At 43.8% G+C, this 15,963-nt stretch overlaps 1 protein-coding gene across 1 annotated transcript in view; it reads right to left on the bottom strand.

Moving 5' to 3' along the window:
- Positions 1 to 6,401: 6,401 nt before the first annotated feature.
- LOC149437676 (interleukin-12 receptor subunit beta-2-like) overlaps positions 6,402 to 15,963 on the bottom strand; it is a 90,872-nt gene continuing 81,310 nt past the window's right edge. The window contains exons 14-15 of the mRNA XM_089660737.1: positions 10,461 to 10,551; positions 6,402 to 8,266 (exon numbers count right to left, since the gene is read on the bottom strand). Coding sequence (XP_089516863.1) covers positions 7,508 to 8,266; positions 10,461 to 10,551 — 850 coding nt within the window. The 3' untranslated portion in view covers positions 6,402 to 7,507. The remainder of the gene's footprint in view (positions 8,267 to 10,460; positions 10,552 to 15,963) is intronic.

Here is a 15,963-nt window from a genome sequence, read left to right as displayed (position 1 = left end):
TGGACAATCCCCCATCCCTGCATAATGACACAGGGTGGGGCAATCTACATTTAGTAACAAGAGAAACACAGGTATTCAAACTTCACACCAGCAGACAGTCCCATCAGGAGGGAGGGCTGCTGGAGACCCCCCCCCCCCCCACTAAGCGAATACACATAAACACATACATCCCATAATAGTTTGATCCCAAACAAGACACACAATATAACAATGGGATGCAGCCACACAACACCAAACAATCCACAACCCCCACCCCACCTATCTCCTAGACATGTCTACACAATATTAGGACAGATCACCCTGTACCCCTAACAGGCACAGGGTGACTTACACATAATAGGGATATGGGGAGCTGAGACAGCGGTCTCCCCACCTCTCCAAAGTGAGCTGTGTCCCATGGGCCCCCCACCCAAAGTGACTCCCGTCACAGCAAGCAGTGACACTGTGGGCAGTGTCCTCTCAACCAATGATGCTGAGTTTCATTGTTTGCTAGGATGCAAGCAGCTGCGTCATTGGTTGTTATGGTGCAGGCAGTTACCTGTGCCATAACAACTAATAGACTGTGCAGTCTAGCTGCCATTGTCCTAGCAAACAGCTATGGACACTCCAGTCTCAGTGCTGACCACCACCCAGTACTGTCTAAGGAGGCCACCCTACTTTGCCTTACTGGCAGCATCTATGGGGTTGATTTACTAAAGGCAAATAATCTGTGCACTTTGCAAAGTGCAGTTGCACACTGCAAAAGCAGTTGCTCCAGAGCTTGGTAAATGGGCAGAAGCTTTGCTGACTTCCATCAGCCAATCATGTGCAAGCAAAAATGCTTCTTTTTTTTAATTTTCCTTGCATGTGATTGGGTATTCTTTGCAAAAGTGAAGCTTTGCCTCATTTACTAAACTCTGGAGCAACTGCACTTGTAGAGTGCAACTGAACTTTGCAAAGTGCACAGTCTATTTGCCTTTAGTAAATGAACCCCAATGTCTCTTGAGGCATGCCCCCAGTCTCCATCTCCTAAAGCATGTTCACAGTCTCTGACCATCTCCTGCAGCAAGTCTGTAGTCTCTAACCAGTTCTTGTAACAAGCCCGTAGTGTTTGACTGTTTTCTGTTGAATGCATGCAGTTTCTGACAGCCTTCACTAAATCATACTTGTGGTCCTTTAGTGATGTCAGGGGCCACACTCCAGGCCCCCATCTATTAAAAAATGGGACTACCACTGGTCTAACCCCTCACCTCTCTATACAAAACTAAAAAAGTATGGCTACAGCAATCAGACAGTGAAAATCTCATGTGTGCAGGCAACTTTTGCCTTTGGCTCCACCATGTATCGGAAACACCCTGCAGTAAATAAAATGTTGTAGTATATTCCCATTTGTGTATGTATTATGCCATGAACAGGTTACATTGTTGCAGCTTTTGCATTTCATTTGCGAGGTGTACCACTTCCTTCCTGAGCTACCCAAAAAAAAGACTCTCAAATTAGACTTCTCTTTTAACTCGCCATGCATTCCGTTCCTATTTCATCTACGTCTTGCGACCGCAAAACATTCGTTTTCACTTGCGTATTTACTTTGGGTTTCACAGTTGTTGAAGCTCTTTGGTTTCTTGTAAAAGGCTCACACGTCTCTACACACTCATTAATAAAACAGGAGAGGGTTTGTCATGTTAACAAAAAAAGGTACGTTAAAGAAAGATCCCAGCAAATATAAGAAATTGCTTTTTAATGCAGCGAATGGCAAATAAATTGTAGTGTATGTAAATCCTAACAATTAACATATTTGCTGTCATTTTGATCTGTTAAATATACTGTATCATTGAAAAGTGTTTTGTTTTATCTGTTCAATACCTGCTAAACCCAATGAGCTGATCGTTTTCTGCGCTCTATGCCTGGCTTGAATGTTCTCACTTGGGATTTCTCCCAGTTCTCTCTGTGGACTACAGAACACTTCAACCCATATTATAGAGAAGGGTATAGGGTATAGTGCAGGGGTAGGCAACCTGTGGCTCTCTAGCTGTTGTGGAACTACATTTCCCATGAGACATTGCAAAATTGACAGTTACAGCTATGGCTTGCAGAGGCATGATGGTACTTGTAGTCCTGCAACAGTTGGAGAGCCGCAGGTTGCCTACCCCTGGTATAGTGGAAGGTGTTCTGTAGTCCTTTATATATACCTGCTGTTCTTGCCAGTAACACACATCCTGCCCTAGTGTGCAGTGGTGTATTTAGGTTTCGTGCTGCCATAGGCAACACAAAAATCGGCTCAACGATTCTCCCCAGGAGAAACCATGACACCAACCAATATCCCCCTCCCCGACAAAGGGAGCCTGACATTGACCAACAACACCTCAGCCCTCTACCCCACCTGAGAGAGCCTTCCACTACCACCGCCCCCCCATACACTGACCCCCCCCCCCCACCAGCGAGAGAGAGAAGACACTCATCTTCACAACTCCGGACATCCCCGGGAACAAGAGTCAGGCTCTGCATACACCATCAAGCAGCCTGCAGCCTCTCTCAGATCCCACCTGGTCCCCATGCTGAATGTGTCCCTTCTTCCATCTCTTCCAGGGGGCAGCACTGTCCCCCCCTGCAAAATGACGCTGCCCCCATGAAAAATGCCACCCTAGGCAAATGCTTGTTTGCCTTGTGGTAAATACGCCCCTGCTAGTGTGACAAGCCTGCTCCTCCATAGATACAATAGAGTGAGTTCTCCTGTTCCTGCGGTTGGAGGCCGCTAGTCAGGTACGGTGAGTGCCGGATATGTGACTGGGTAGTAGCACCCCAGCTTCTGACTCTAGGATAGTAAGTGTTTCACTAGCAGGATTGGTAGGTTTAAATAAAGGAGATCAGAGATGTTCAATTTATATTGCCCGACTTCCGGGGCATGTAGTTCTGGGCGCCGGGAAAGTAGGTTTTTTTTAACCTTTAGCCCTTTTTGTCCCCTATGAGATGAAAAAAAAAGTAAACATTTTTTTTTTTAAATTGTAAAAAATTAAAGTTACACCCAAAAACACAACCCCCCCCCCTAAAAAAAAAAATGTTGAGGCTCCCTACCCCCACATATACAAATGTTATAGCATACTACGCTGGGGTGCCTATGAATGAAAGAAAATGTTGATTTCGATACACATGCTATATATTGCTGTGCACGCCAGAATGAGAGCAATATTTCTAGCACCAGACCTCCTCCGTACACTATACTGATGGCATATAAGGGGCTTCAAAAGTCGCCTATAGAAAATATAGGGTCCTAAAGTTTGTCAGCATTTCACAAGTGCACGCAAATTTAAGGTTTGACATGTTGGATATCTATTTACTCGTGGCAACCTCATCTTTTATTTTTTGCTAATAAATTGGGTAATTTTATGCTTTTTTCTGCCTTAAAATTAATTTAAGTGTATTTTTTTACTGAAATTTTGCGTTTCCTAGACCTTTGTGATAAGATCGTGTGACATAAAAAATTGGAACTACCACAATTTTATTCTCTAAGATCTCTGCTTTCAGAAAATATATAATATGGGGGGGGGGGTGTTGTGTAATCTTCAGGCCTAAAATTATTTTTTTGAACATGTGCAAAAACGGCTCTGATGGTGAAAGGAATAAAGGATAAGCCAGACACTCCCCTTTTCTGATGAGCACCCAATCAGTGTTCATTACACTGCAAGGTCTCTCTCCTGTACAAAAAGTGGTCACTGCCCCAGTCTATAACTGGCTTTTGCAGCAAGGACACACAAACGGGCAATGCATGTCAAAAAAAAGGAGAAAAAAAGTTCCAGGTCAACTTGCCAGCCAGCTTGCCAACAACCGAATTAACCTGTCTAACATATGCGTAAAAACAGGGCTACAGAGCCTTGTCACGGCAGCCCGATATTTTGTAGTCCTAACTCTACAAATTTTGAGAGCCCCCATAGTAGAGGCACATGTATTTAATGGATAGACCAAGGGCAGGTGGACCTGAGGGAGCCCACCCCTCCTTAAAGGCATGGGAGCGCACTGTACACCCAGCATGTAGCACAATGGCAGCTAGGGTGTCCAGTGCACCCACTCACCTACATCTCTCTCCTCCCCGCTAGTCCCGGGTGCGGTGCTGGAGACAGGCAGGGAGATGAGAAGGAGATAAACAGCGCAATGGTAAAAATATTAAACGTTTACGTCGCCATAAAGGCACTTTTTGTTTTTAAAAGCCCCAGACCTTCCTAAAAACACCTCCGACCGGTTTTGGTTAATATTTATTTCTGCACTCTGTACATAGCATACTCCTGAACTCTATACATCGGATCTCTGCAATCTGTACGTAGCGCACCCCTAAACCCTGCACTCTGTATGCCGCATACTCCTGAATTCTGCACTCGTATATACCGTCTATCTTGCAGATACAACCAGCCCTTTGAGGGCAACCATAATGCTGATGTAGCCCGAGATGAAATTAAGTTTGACAGCCCTGCATTAGAGGCTTCATTAGAGAGATTTCCCTTCACAGGAATGTCCTGATGACAACATTTTCACCAGACAGGAATAGAGGAAAACTCTGAAACAGGAACACAGACAATTATGGGATTCTAAAATTTCTCTACTCTACTGATGAATTCACGTGATGTGACGTAACACGTAGGGTACGCACATGAAACAAGCCGTTAATTGGAAGTCCACGTGCCGCCATTTTCCATACACATTGGGCAGAAAACACTGTATAGTGAGTTTTTAACCCTGTAGTGTCGCAGAAGGACACATTTTAATGTGAGTTGAACATACAGTCAGATCCATAAATATTGGGACATTGACACAATTCTAACATTTTTGACTCTATACACCACCACAATGGATTTGAAATGAAACAAACAAGATGTGCTTTAACTACAGACTGTCAGCTTTAATTTGAGGGTATTTACATCCAAATCAGGTGAACGGTGTAGTTTGCATATGTGCCTCCCACTTGTTAAGGGACCAAAAGTAATGGGACAGAATAATAATCATAAATCAAACTTTCACTTTTTAATACTTGGTTGCAAATCCTTTGCAGTCAATTACAGCCTGAAGTCTGGAATGCATAGACATCACCAGACGCTGGGTTTCATCCCTGGTGATGCTCTGCCAGGCCTCTACTGCAACTGTCTTCAGTTCCTGCTTGATCTTGGGGCATTTTCCCTTCAGTTTTCTCTTCAGCAAGTGAAATGCATGCTCAATCGGATTCAGGTCAGGTGATTGACTTGGCCATTGCATAACATTCCACTTCTTTCCCTTAAAAAACTCTTTGGTTGCTTTTGCAGTATGCTTTGGGTCATTGTCCATCTGCACTGTGAAGCGGCGTCCAATGAGTTGTGAAGCATTTGGCTGAATATGAGCAGATAATATTCCCGAAACACTTCAGAATTCATCCTGCTGCTTTTGTCAGCAGTCACATCATCAATAAATACAAGAGAACCAGTTCCATTGGCAGCCATACATGCCCACGCCATGACACTACCACCACCATGCTTCACTGATGAGGTGGTATGCTTAGGATCATGAGCAGTTCCTTTCCTTCTCCATACTCTTCTCTTCCCATCACTCTGGTACAAGTTGATCTCGGTCTCATCTGTCCATAGGATGTTGTTCCAGAACTGTGAAGGCTTTTTTAGATGTCGTTTGGCAAACTCTAATCTGGCCTTCCTGTTTTTGAGGCTCACCAATGGTTTCCATCTTGTGGTGAACCCTCTGTATTCACTCTGGTGAAGTCTTCTCTTGATTGTTGACTTTGACACACATACACCTACCTCCTGGAGAGTGTTCTTGATCTGGCCAACTGTTGTGAAGGGTGTTTTCTTCACCAGGGAAAGAATTCTTCGGTCATCCACACAGTTGTTTTCCGTGGTCTTCCGGGCCTTTTGGTGTTGCTGAGCTCACCGGTGCGTTCCTTCTTTTTAAGAATGTTCCAAACAGTTGTTTTGGCCACGCCTAATGTTTTTGCTATCTCTCTGATGGGTTTGTTTTGTTTTTTCAGCCTAATGATGGCTTGCTTCACTGATAGTGACAGCTCTTTGGATCTCATCTTGAGAGTTGACAGCAACAGATTCCAAATGCAAATAGCACACTTGAAATGAACTCTGGACCTTTTATCTGCTCATTGTAATTGGGATAATGAGGGAATAACACACACCTGGCCATGGAACAGCTAAGAAGCCAATTGTCCCATTACTTTTGGTCCCTTAACAAGTGGGAGGCACATATGCAAACTGTTGTAATTCCTACACCGTTCACCTGATTTGGATGTAAATACCCTCAAATTAAAGCTGACAGTCTGCAGTTAAAGAACATCTTGTTCGTTTCATTTCAAATCCATTGTGGTGGTGTATAGAGCCAAAAATGTTAGAATTGTGTCAATGTCCCAATATTTATGGACCTGACTGTATATTGTTTTAATAAAGGCTGATTTTAGCAGAATATACTACACTATATTGAGCATTTTTTTTTACATGGATATGGAGCGATCTGGATCTGCTTAAAAGTGCTGGCTAACGGTGGTGAAGATCTGTGTACCATTATACCCTCCCGGTTTACAGGGTAAAGCGCAGTTTGACCTGTCATTATGGGTCAAACTTGGAGATGAGCACAATATTTTGTTGGAGGTGGAAGAGCAGTAAGGGCTGACACAGGAGCCCCATACACGTTTATGCAGCAGGGTGATTACACTGGTTCACTTTAAATACAGCGGATTTAAAGGGATGGTCCACCACTATAGAGACTGTATTCAGTTGACACTTTTTGCTGGTATATATGTATCGCGACATACCACACAGGTCCACGAGATGTGATTTAAGGATTTAAAGGGACATATCACTATTAAGGATTGTGTATTTGTGTGCACTATCTATGGTATACTTATAGCACTTGTTTTGTGCAGTCTCTATAGGAGTTTATATATATGCATTGGAAGATATCATGAGTAGTATATACTGATCCTCATGAACACTGCAGTTAGACCATCACCTATTTATACACGCACGTATAAGATTGTAAGCACTATTATAATTTTTTATGGTTGAGCTGCATTTTTTTACTGTATTTATTTACTTTCTTATATGTGGGAACACATTATATGCTAGCTGCACATTTATTTAGGAGATCTCATTGCACTGAAGGTTTTTCTACACATTGCTAAAGAAAAGCATTTTTAATTTGTTGAAGTTTGCTGTTGGAGAGTTCATCTCACTTCCTTCCATTGTCTTCATTGATCGAAATCTCCCAATTTTCATAGAAACGTTAGTGAAATGAAAACTCTCGTTTTCACTCACCCCTTTTCAATACTTTGTGAGTCACTGACCTGGAACAAGGATCCAAATCAGAAAGTCAATGAGGTCAAGGCTTCTGATCTGCATACTTCTTGTAGATCAGTGAGTCAAAGTAGTGAAGCAGGAGTATAATCATGAAAGCCAGGCAACTAGACATTTCAGAAATAGCAACCTCCATATTCTCTTAGGTTTCCTTGACAGTCTCTCTAAACCTGTCTGATGAGAACAATACACCACACATATTATGTTCCCCTTGCAAAGATTTGTGGAAAGTATGGATTTGTATCCTGTAATCCTCCGTGGTCCAGTGGTAAATGGCAATTTAGCTGACTGTTTAGAATATCTGCCATTTCTGTGATTTTGCTGCACATCTGATGCTCACTCCATGCAGCCATACTGGCTGCCACCTGCAAGGAAGTAGAGTCATCCTCCAGTGCTCCTTCATTAAGTACCTGCAGATCCATCCCTTGGAACAAACTGAAATCCACCTGGAAGGTGTTATTCCTTTCTGAGCCATCAGTTGGGCCATCTGGTCTTAGAGCTTCTCTCTGAATGTCCAGCAAATGGAAGGGACTGCAGTATGAATCCTGACTCTGGATGTTTGATTGGGCAGCTTGCGGGCGATAGCCAGACATGTGTTCTGTCATATTATCCATTTTGGTCTGAAAAGGTGGGTCAACCTTGGCCGTGTGCTCCACCATATCGTCATCTGTTGGGCGGTAGCCAGATGTTTGCTCTCTCATATTATGTGCATTGGTTTGAAGAGGTGGGCCAACCTTAGCCATGTTCTTCACCATATTGTCATCTGTTGTTGTCCTAAGTGAATCAACCTCATCCACAAGCTCCACCATATTATCTGTTGTGGTTATAAGAAGTGAGTGAGCCTCAGGTGCCTCCGGGATGATAGCGGCATACTTAAGCTGTAGGGCTTCCTGTACATCTGTGATTTCTGGGTCATTGTACGATGGGTTGAGCAAGGAGGCGGATTCCTGACGTTTCTCCTGCATTGATATATAATAACATATTATTTCAGTGCATAACAAGCTTAATTACAGACTTAGTGATACGATGCTTTGCAGTTATGGGGTTCTAGGCCCAACTCCTACTCCTGGGATCTATATGGAGTTTCTATGTTCTTTTTGATTTTGAAGGAACTTCCTCTGGGGGTTAAGGCTCTTTCTATTCTTCAAAAGAAAGGATTGGCCACGCAGTTTAATCAGAAAGATATTAGCATGTCATTCTAATATATACTATGTAGCGCTAGTGGTACTGATCTTTAATAAATATGACCAACAGCTACATTGCGAATGTCCTAAGCACTCTTACATGGCAAAAATATCCCAGGCACATTCAATCTTAGGCGTCGTTCTTTACTTTAAGTGAAAATAAGATGAGGGCCAGTAACTTTACTTAGCTTAGAACAAGAACTGGTTTATTGCAGATTGCAATATGGGAAGATGGTTCAGGGGTGAATTGGGATACCCTCAAAACATGGATGGTCACCAGACTAGACTTTAATGCCTCCTTAAACCCTCATCTCTGACAAAGTTTTGAACACAGACTATGCTGGCTGGCTGGCTGGCCAGAGCTTTGTACCTTGGCAGTTGAGGTTCAAGTGGTATCTCAATCTTTATGTTCCAAGGAAGAAGAACAAGAAAATGTTCCTATGTATGATTTCCACACAACCAGTCACTCACTACATCACTATTTGGGGGGGGGGCAATCACAGTTTTTTTCTCAAGGCCATGCCAGGCACTCTTTTTGGACTCCAGCAGTCAGCATCTTCAAAAATACCTTCCAAGAAGGGAAGATTCCTCATTCTTTCCACCCCCTAGGCCCAAAGGCCTGGAGAGACAAACATATATCTTTCACAGTGACATCCTCACAGAGCAGAAGTACATGAGAGAAAAGACAGAACAGGAAGTGGCCCAAATATTTAACAGTTCCCCCAATACACATCACATGGCCCTCTGAACCCACTGATTGACTAGGTCTAGGTCATTAAACATTCATAACACAAAATGGTACCACTCTAGCACACCCTGCTGGAGCAAACTCAAACAGCAAGTGTCAGAGTAAATACACTCTATACTTAGACATTACTCCTGGTGAGGTACAGATAGGCTGGCTACAGCCAAAGGGAATTTAGTAAAAATATTACATCCCTTCAATTATGTATCCAAAAGGTTTTAAACTTCCCTTCAATTATTGAGCTCAGGTGTTTATAGTGAAGGGTACCTTTAATGCTAGAGTATAAAAAGACATTGTGAAGACATTGTAAAGAAGATTGTGCTACCTTTTTCTGGGGTGGAGGAAAGATCCAGTGCTGTGCATGAAAGCAGAGGCTCTCTCGGCTCTCTCCCTCCTCATTGGCTCAGACACTGTAAGTGGAAGCCATTGCCTCCCGCTGCTGTCGATCACAGCCAGTGAGGAGGGGGAGAGGCTGAGCTGGCTGGGGAGTGAGCCCACATGAGTGTCCCCATGGCAAGCAGCTTGCTATGGTGGACACTCGCTAGGTTGGAGGAGCCAGGAGCTCCAGCAGTGGACCGCAGAGGAGGTGGATCGGGGATCCTCTGTGGAAAACCATTCTCAAAGAGCAGGTAAGTATAACATGTTTGTTATTTTTAAAAAAAATACAATTTGATCCTTTACAATCACTCTAAATTAAACCTGTAAAGAAAGAAATATGAAGACCGCCATTACTGATCTACTTTGGTAAATACCAATTGCCTGGCGGCTATATCCACTTGCTTTAAATGTCTGGGCAAAATAAATAAACATATTCAGTATCTCTCGCTAACACAAGCACGTTTCCCCATTTGGTATTCTTTATAAAAAGCTGCAAGTACTGAAAATACCTGTTGATCTTGCAGAATTCTTGTGAGCGGATGACTTTCTGTGCACTTTGCTGTACTGAAATCTCAAGCAGTGTTATCAGTCCTGTTATCCTCTGCCAGACTATGAAACATCTTTCCCATATTTCATGAAGATGAGGAAAGGAGAGATGTCCTGTAGTCTAGAAGGGAGAATGCAGGCAGGGCTGACAACACTGCTTGGGATTTCAGTGCAGCAAAGGCGGTGTTGTCAGCACAGTATGCAGCGAGACTACCATACAAGTGGGATATGAAATTTCTGGCAGATCTGTTCATACTGACAAATTTAATCTCTAAACGTAACTGAATATAACACAATTACCTGTAGGAACTGCACTGCTACACTGTTCTTTACATTGGGGTACTCTTCACATAGATATTTGGGTAACCAGAGCCTTAGTGTAGACTTTATCCTAAAAGAGAAAAGACAAAGGGATAGGTTTGAGGCACGTGATGTTCATAGCTGATAATATTCACTAATATGACACTGAGAAACACCCAAGTCCTGCCCCGATGACACAGCACATGACCTTTTCTAAAACCATTTCTTTTATTCCAGAGCTGGGGGATCCAGTCAGCTGGCCACATGGCTGCAGGACATTCTGAGTATTCTAGCATCAACCTAGCCTTTCAAATGCCTTCTAGTGGATTCCATTTTGCTTCTATTGCAAACCATTGTTCAAGCCCTGAAGAAGGGAGAGGCCTTTCCCCGAAATGTGTTGGATGTGCCTGATCCTCCTAATCAAGGTATAGTTTAAAACAAATTTTGAAGCAAGATGGACAGTTGTACTAGGACACACCGAACCACACACCCAAGAGATGAGCATCTGATGAGTGATTTGTCTATCTATATCAAAGAGGAAGCAGCCTAGGACTAGAACTAGGTCCACATACACCATACTTTCATAACAGATTTACCTCCATAAAGGAGGATTCTATATTCATTAGAACAAATTTCCAATCTTATCTGTGCAGCAATATTATTATTATACAAGATTTATATCGCGCCAACAGTTTGCGCAGCGCTTTACAAAATGAAGGCAGATATTACAGTCAGTGGTGTATTTAGGTTTTGTGCTGCCCTAGGCCACACAAAAAATCGCCCCCCACGGAGAGACTCTGACACCAACCAACACCCCCCTTCCCCTACGAAGAGAGCCTGACATTGGCCAACAAAACCCCAGCCCCCCACCCGAGAGAGACTTCCACTACCACCTCCCCCCATATACTGGCAAACCCCCACCCCTGTGAAAGAGAGAAGACACTCACCTTCACAGCTCCAGACATCCCCGGGAACAAGAGTCAGGCTCTGCATACACCATTAAGCAGCCCGCAGCCTCTCTCAGATCCCACCTGGTCCCTGTGCTGCTTGTGTCCCTTCTTCTATCCCTTCTTTTGGGGGGGGGAGGTGCTGCCCCCCTGAAAAATGCCGCTGCCCCCCTGAAAAATGCTGCTGCCCCCCTGAAAGATGCCACCCTAGGCAAATGCCTTGTTCGCCTTGTGGTAAATACACCCCTGATTACAGTTACAATACCAGTTGGCACAAGAAGAAACCCAGCGCATTTTATGGATCTTAGAATGTTCCATCTTTAAGTCTTTCAGAAGAAAGAGGGGAACCTAAGACCCCTGAAACACATTAGCATGTTCTTTGGATATGTTAAGCAAATAAAAATGACAAAATCCTGAACTTCTTGGCTCCTGATCTATTATGCGGGGTGTTCCTAAATTTTGTTCTCACCCAGAGCCATGAAGGCCCTCCAGGAGCATTTACTTTTGAGAGCAGCCTAGATTAAAACCCAAAAGCTGTCCACAGGCAAATCCGCTAATATCACCACCAGTCCTGATTTGGTCTGGTGCCACCATTACTACTAACAAAGATCTGGATGGCTTGGAACTGACACAGTAAATTAACACAGCTGGCACTTATTATAAAGCAATGAACCTAACATTTACCCCCGGTTCACATATATGCGGCCGTGAGGGCCGTGTTTTGTTTGGGCATGAGAGCCCATTCATTTCAATGGACTCCTGTTCCCTGGGACACGCAGGGAAGAATTCCTTGCACTTCTCGGTTCTCAGTACGGTTGCGTTTCCCAGTGTGGGTGGCGTGCCATTAGAACTAATGGCACCCACCCGCGGGTCCGCATTCTTCTGTGTGGATGGTGCGGCTGCACGGATTTTTGTGTGGATCTGCTGCTGCACCACCTGCACATATGTTAACCTAGCCTTACCCAACATTCACTGTGGATGAATCTTCCGGGTGTATGCATTTTAAATGACAGTGATTGATACACCACCAGTGAAAGTTTGTTGTAAGTATAAATACACCCCAAAAAGTTTTTAAAGGGTAACAATAATTTAACTTTTGCTGTCTTGTAAAAAGCCGACCGTCCTCAGAATTTGCATTTGGGAATCCTGTGAGAAAACATATAGTACAGTGTGACTGCTTCTTATGTAGACAATAAAAAAACAGTAAATTGATGAAAAATAGGAGTCTCAGATTTACAGATGCATTTTTATGTGCACCAAAATTCTAACCAGTTCAGATTACTGACTTGCCCAGGAAACAGCTATAGGTGTGAAAATTTTGTGGGTGAATCGTTCTGCAGAATTGCTCTTAGGCTTTGGTTAAGCTGTGGTGGACTCATGCCAGCTTTAAAGAAACAAAATCTTCTGCAGCATTTGCAAATTTAATTGCAAATGATTCATATTGTTCAAGGCTTGGTCTAGAAGTTACTGTATAGTGTGCCCTCCACCATGGCACATGACTATTACCCAACAACAAAAAATACTTGTACTACAGAAACTGCCCAGAAAAGGCAGACAGGGAGCAAAGAAATAGGCACCAGCATTGCCTGTGGTCTTCCTGCAGCTGATCTTTTTTAGCATTACTGGCTTACCATGCCTTATTTTGCATTGTGTCGCTAAGTGGAGGCAGCCCAGCCATCTTGGAAAAAGCAAAGGGTTTTGTTTTCCTCATGTCAGAGCTGTCCCCCTGATGACTGGTGTGGGGATCTTTAATAGACAGCAGGAGAGGTGGAGGAAGAACATACCCACAGAATAAATGAAGCAGAAGCAGGGAGATCCTTGCACTTCAGGTCCTCAGGTACCGATTCCTCTCCAGCAAGGAGATCAATAGGCAGTACAGTAGTGACTTCATCAAATCTCATTCCTAATATCCTAATATTAACAGTCAGAGGCTGGGGGGGGGGCGGAGCCTGAACATGGCGGCAATGTAGGAGCTCGTGGACGGAGCTCCGTGGTCTGACCTCCCCAGGCCTCCAAGCTTATCCCCTGAAGTATGTTAGAGCCTAGCGGTGGGGGACTTACCCGGTCTGACGGCTCCCGGCGGAGGAGAGACTGATGCGGGTGAGGGAGGGGAAAGGAGCAGCTGGCGATTGAGGAAGAGAGAGTCCCTGGACGCTGGGAGACAAGAGGGGCCGGCGCGATCACGTGACCGGCCGCAAAGCACCTCTGGGAGACCGGGAAGCCGGCCGGCCGGCGTTTTGTGGAGAGAGAGCAGCGCTGACCTGTTTGCCGGGGGCCGACACACTCTCACACTCTCCCACTCTCCCCCTACCCCCCTAGTAACCCTGGAGCCTAAAAGCAGGAGAAAAGAGAACTACTGAGACCTGGACAAGGAGTCTGAAGAGACCCTGGGGAGTTCCCCCCCATGAACAGATCCTCAGAGGAATCGACCGAAAAGGCACTCACTGGAAGAAGACATAGGAGGAGGGTGAGTGACACTTATGAATAGCATTTTTTGAAGATCTATCATGCTGACCTCTAAAAAGTGTGTATAAGAATGGGGGACCCCTAGAGACTGTATAAAAAGTGGAAGAGGTACGCAGAGAGAAGAGGAGAGGCTCGGGGAGAAGAAGGGGGAGAGGGGGGAAGGAGGAGGAGGAGGAGAAGAGAAGGAGAAAAAACCAGCAGGGGGACAGAGCAGAGACTTGAAAGATTTAAGAAATAATTTCCCGCCCTACCTACAAACTTATAAAGGACTATAAGAAGGATAAGTGCCACAGAGAAAAATGAAAAACAAAAATGTAAAAGGAAGTGGGCTTAAAGGGTCCCAGACTGGCACAATTAAAAAATACACATCCCAAGGAAACGTAACCCCAGAAAGACCTCAGAGCAGATCTGAAAAAGGAGAAGCAGACCTTAGTATGGAAAGAAGCCCTAGAGTATCAATAGGCCCGGACACCAGTAACCAGCAAATATCAGGCAATACAGAGGTGGAAAAAGACCTACAAATACCTAACAAAAAGGAAATGGCAGAAATGTTTAAAGAACTGGAGAAAACAATAAAACAAGAAATGGTAAACATTCGCAGTGATCTGGGGCACCTCTTGGAGAGAATTGAGGAAACGGAGGAGAAAGTTAAAGGTCAGACCCAGGCTATCTCCGAACTTGAAAAAGAACTAATTAATATAGGGAAGGTCCAGGAAAAACTGCTATATAAGGCTGAGATACAAGAAAATAAAGATAGGAAAAGAAACATCTTGATACGTGGAGTTTCAGAAGACCTAAAGGGAGAAAGCTTGCAAGAGGTGGTTTGCAAAATATTTAACATTATAACAGACAGCTCTGAAATGGAAAGCTCTAAAATAGAAGGAACCTTTAGAAAAGGGAAAATCCTGAGAAACCTGGGGAAGGAAAGGCCGAGAGATATAATTGTCAAATTTTATGAATTTCGGGACAAAGAAAAAATCTGGAGGAAGACTAAGGGAAAATCAGTAATTAAATATGAAGGAGGAGACATACAGATATACGCGGATCTGGCGCCAGAGACTTTGTGGAGAAGGAGAACTTTGAGACCCCTATTGAAAAGGTTGAAAGAACAAAAGGTGCAATATAGATGGGGGACTCCCGAATGCCTAATAGGATGGAAAAATGGGACTACAGCATACCTTAGGTTTCCAGAAGATATGAAAAATTTTTGTGACAGTTTAAAAATTCAAAGAATGGAAATCCCTGGCTGGGAAGAAGAACGATGAGAAAGTAGAGCGAAGAGAAAAGAGGACTGGCAATTTGTGAGGGGGAGGAGGTGGAGGGGGCGAGAGGGATGGAGGAAGAGAGAGGTGTGTGTTGTTTTTTTTTTTTTTTTTTTTTTTTTTTTTTTTATCTCCTTCTTCTCCTCTCGCCACCTACCCCCACTTTATTGCCTTCATTATGGATTTTTTCTTCTTTTTTTTTCATTTTTTTTCTCTCTCTCTCTTTTCTGCCGGTGATAATATCCAGGTGGGGCTTGGGAGGTTATGGGGAGGTTAGTCAAGGGGAAAGTCGTCCATGGACGGAGTTTTAGCCCAAGGATCAAATCAAAGGTGGATTTTTAATCCATAAATGATTAGTAGGCAAATGTTAGGCCTAAAAAGAGGGGGGAGGGGAGGGGGGAGGGAGGGGGTTGGAAGGTTGGCAGGGTGGGAAATGGGGGGGAGGGAGGGGGTTGGAAGGTTGGCAGGGTGGGAAATGGGAGAGGGAGGTTGTTTTCTCTGCAAAATAAAAGATGATATAAAAACAAGTGAGAAGGGAGAAGGAGAGAGAAATAAAAAATATAGATGGAGGAGAAAAGAGGAAATTTAAGGAAGATGGAAGAGATTCAGTTTATAACATATAACATAAATGGGTTGAACTGTCCCGGGAAAAGATATAGATTATTTAAAGAATTACATCATAGAGAAGCCTCAGTGATATTTCTACAGGAGACACATCTTGAGATAAGCTCAAATGTTAGACTGAGGTCTAAAAAATACCCAACATGGTACTATGCAGATTCCCCGGTTAAAAGAGCAAAAGGGGTAGCAATAGGCCTGGCAAAGAAC

The sequence above is a fragment of the Staurois parvus genome, unplaced genomic scaffold (genome assembly GCF_062004578.1).
Source record: "Staurois parvus isolate SC_StPar_1 unplaced genomic scaffold, SC_StPar_1.0 ptg001270l, whole genome shotgun sequence".
Lineage (NCBI taxonomy): Eukaryota > Metazoa > Chordata > Amphibia > Anura > Ranidae > Staurois > Staurois parvus.
This window is presented reverse-complemented; position numbering and strand designations above follow the sequence as displayed.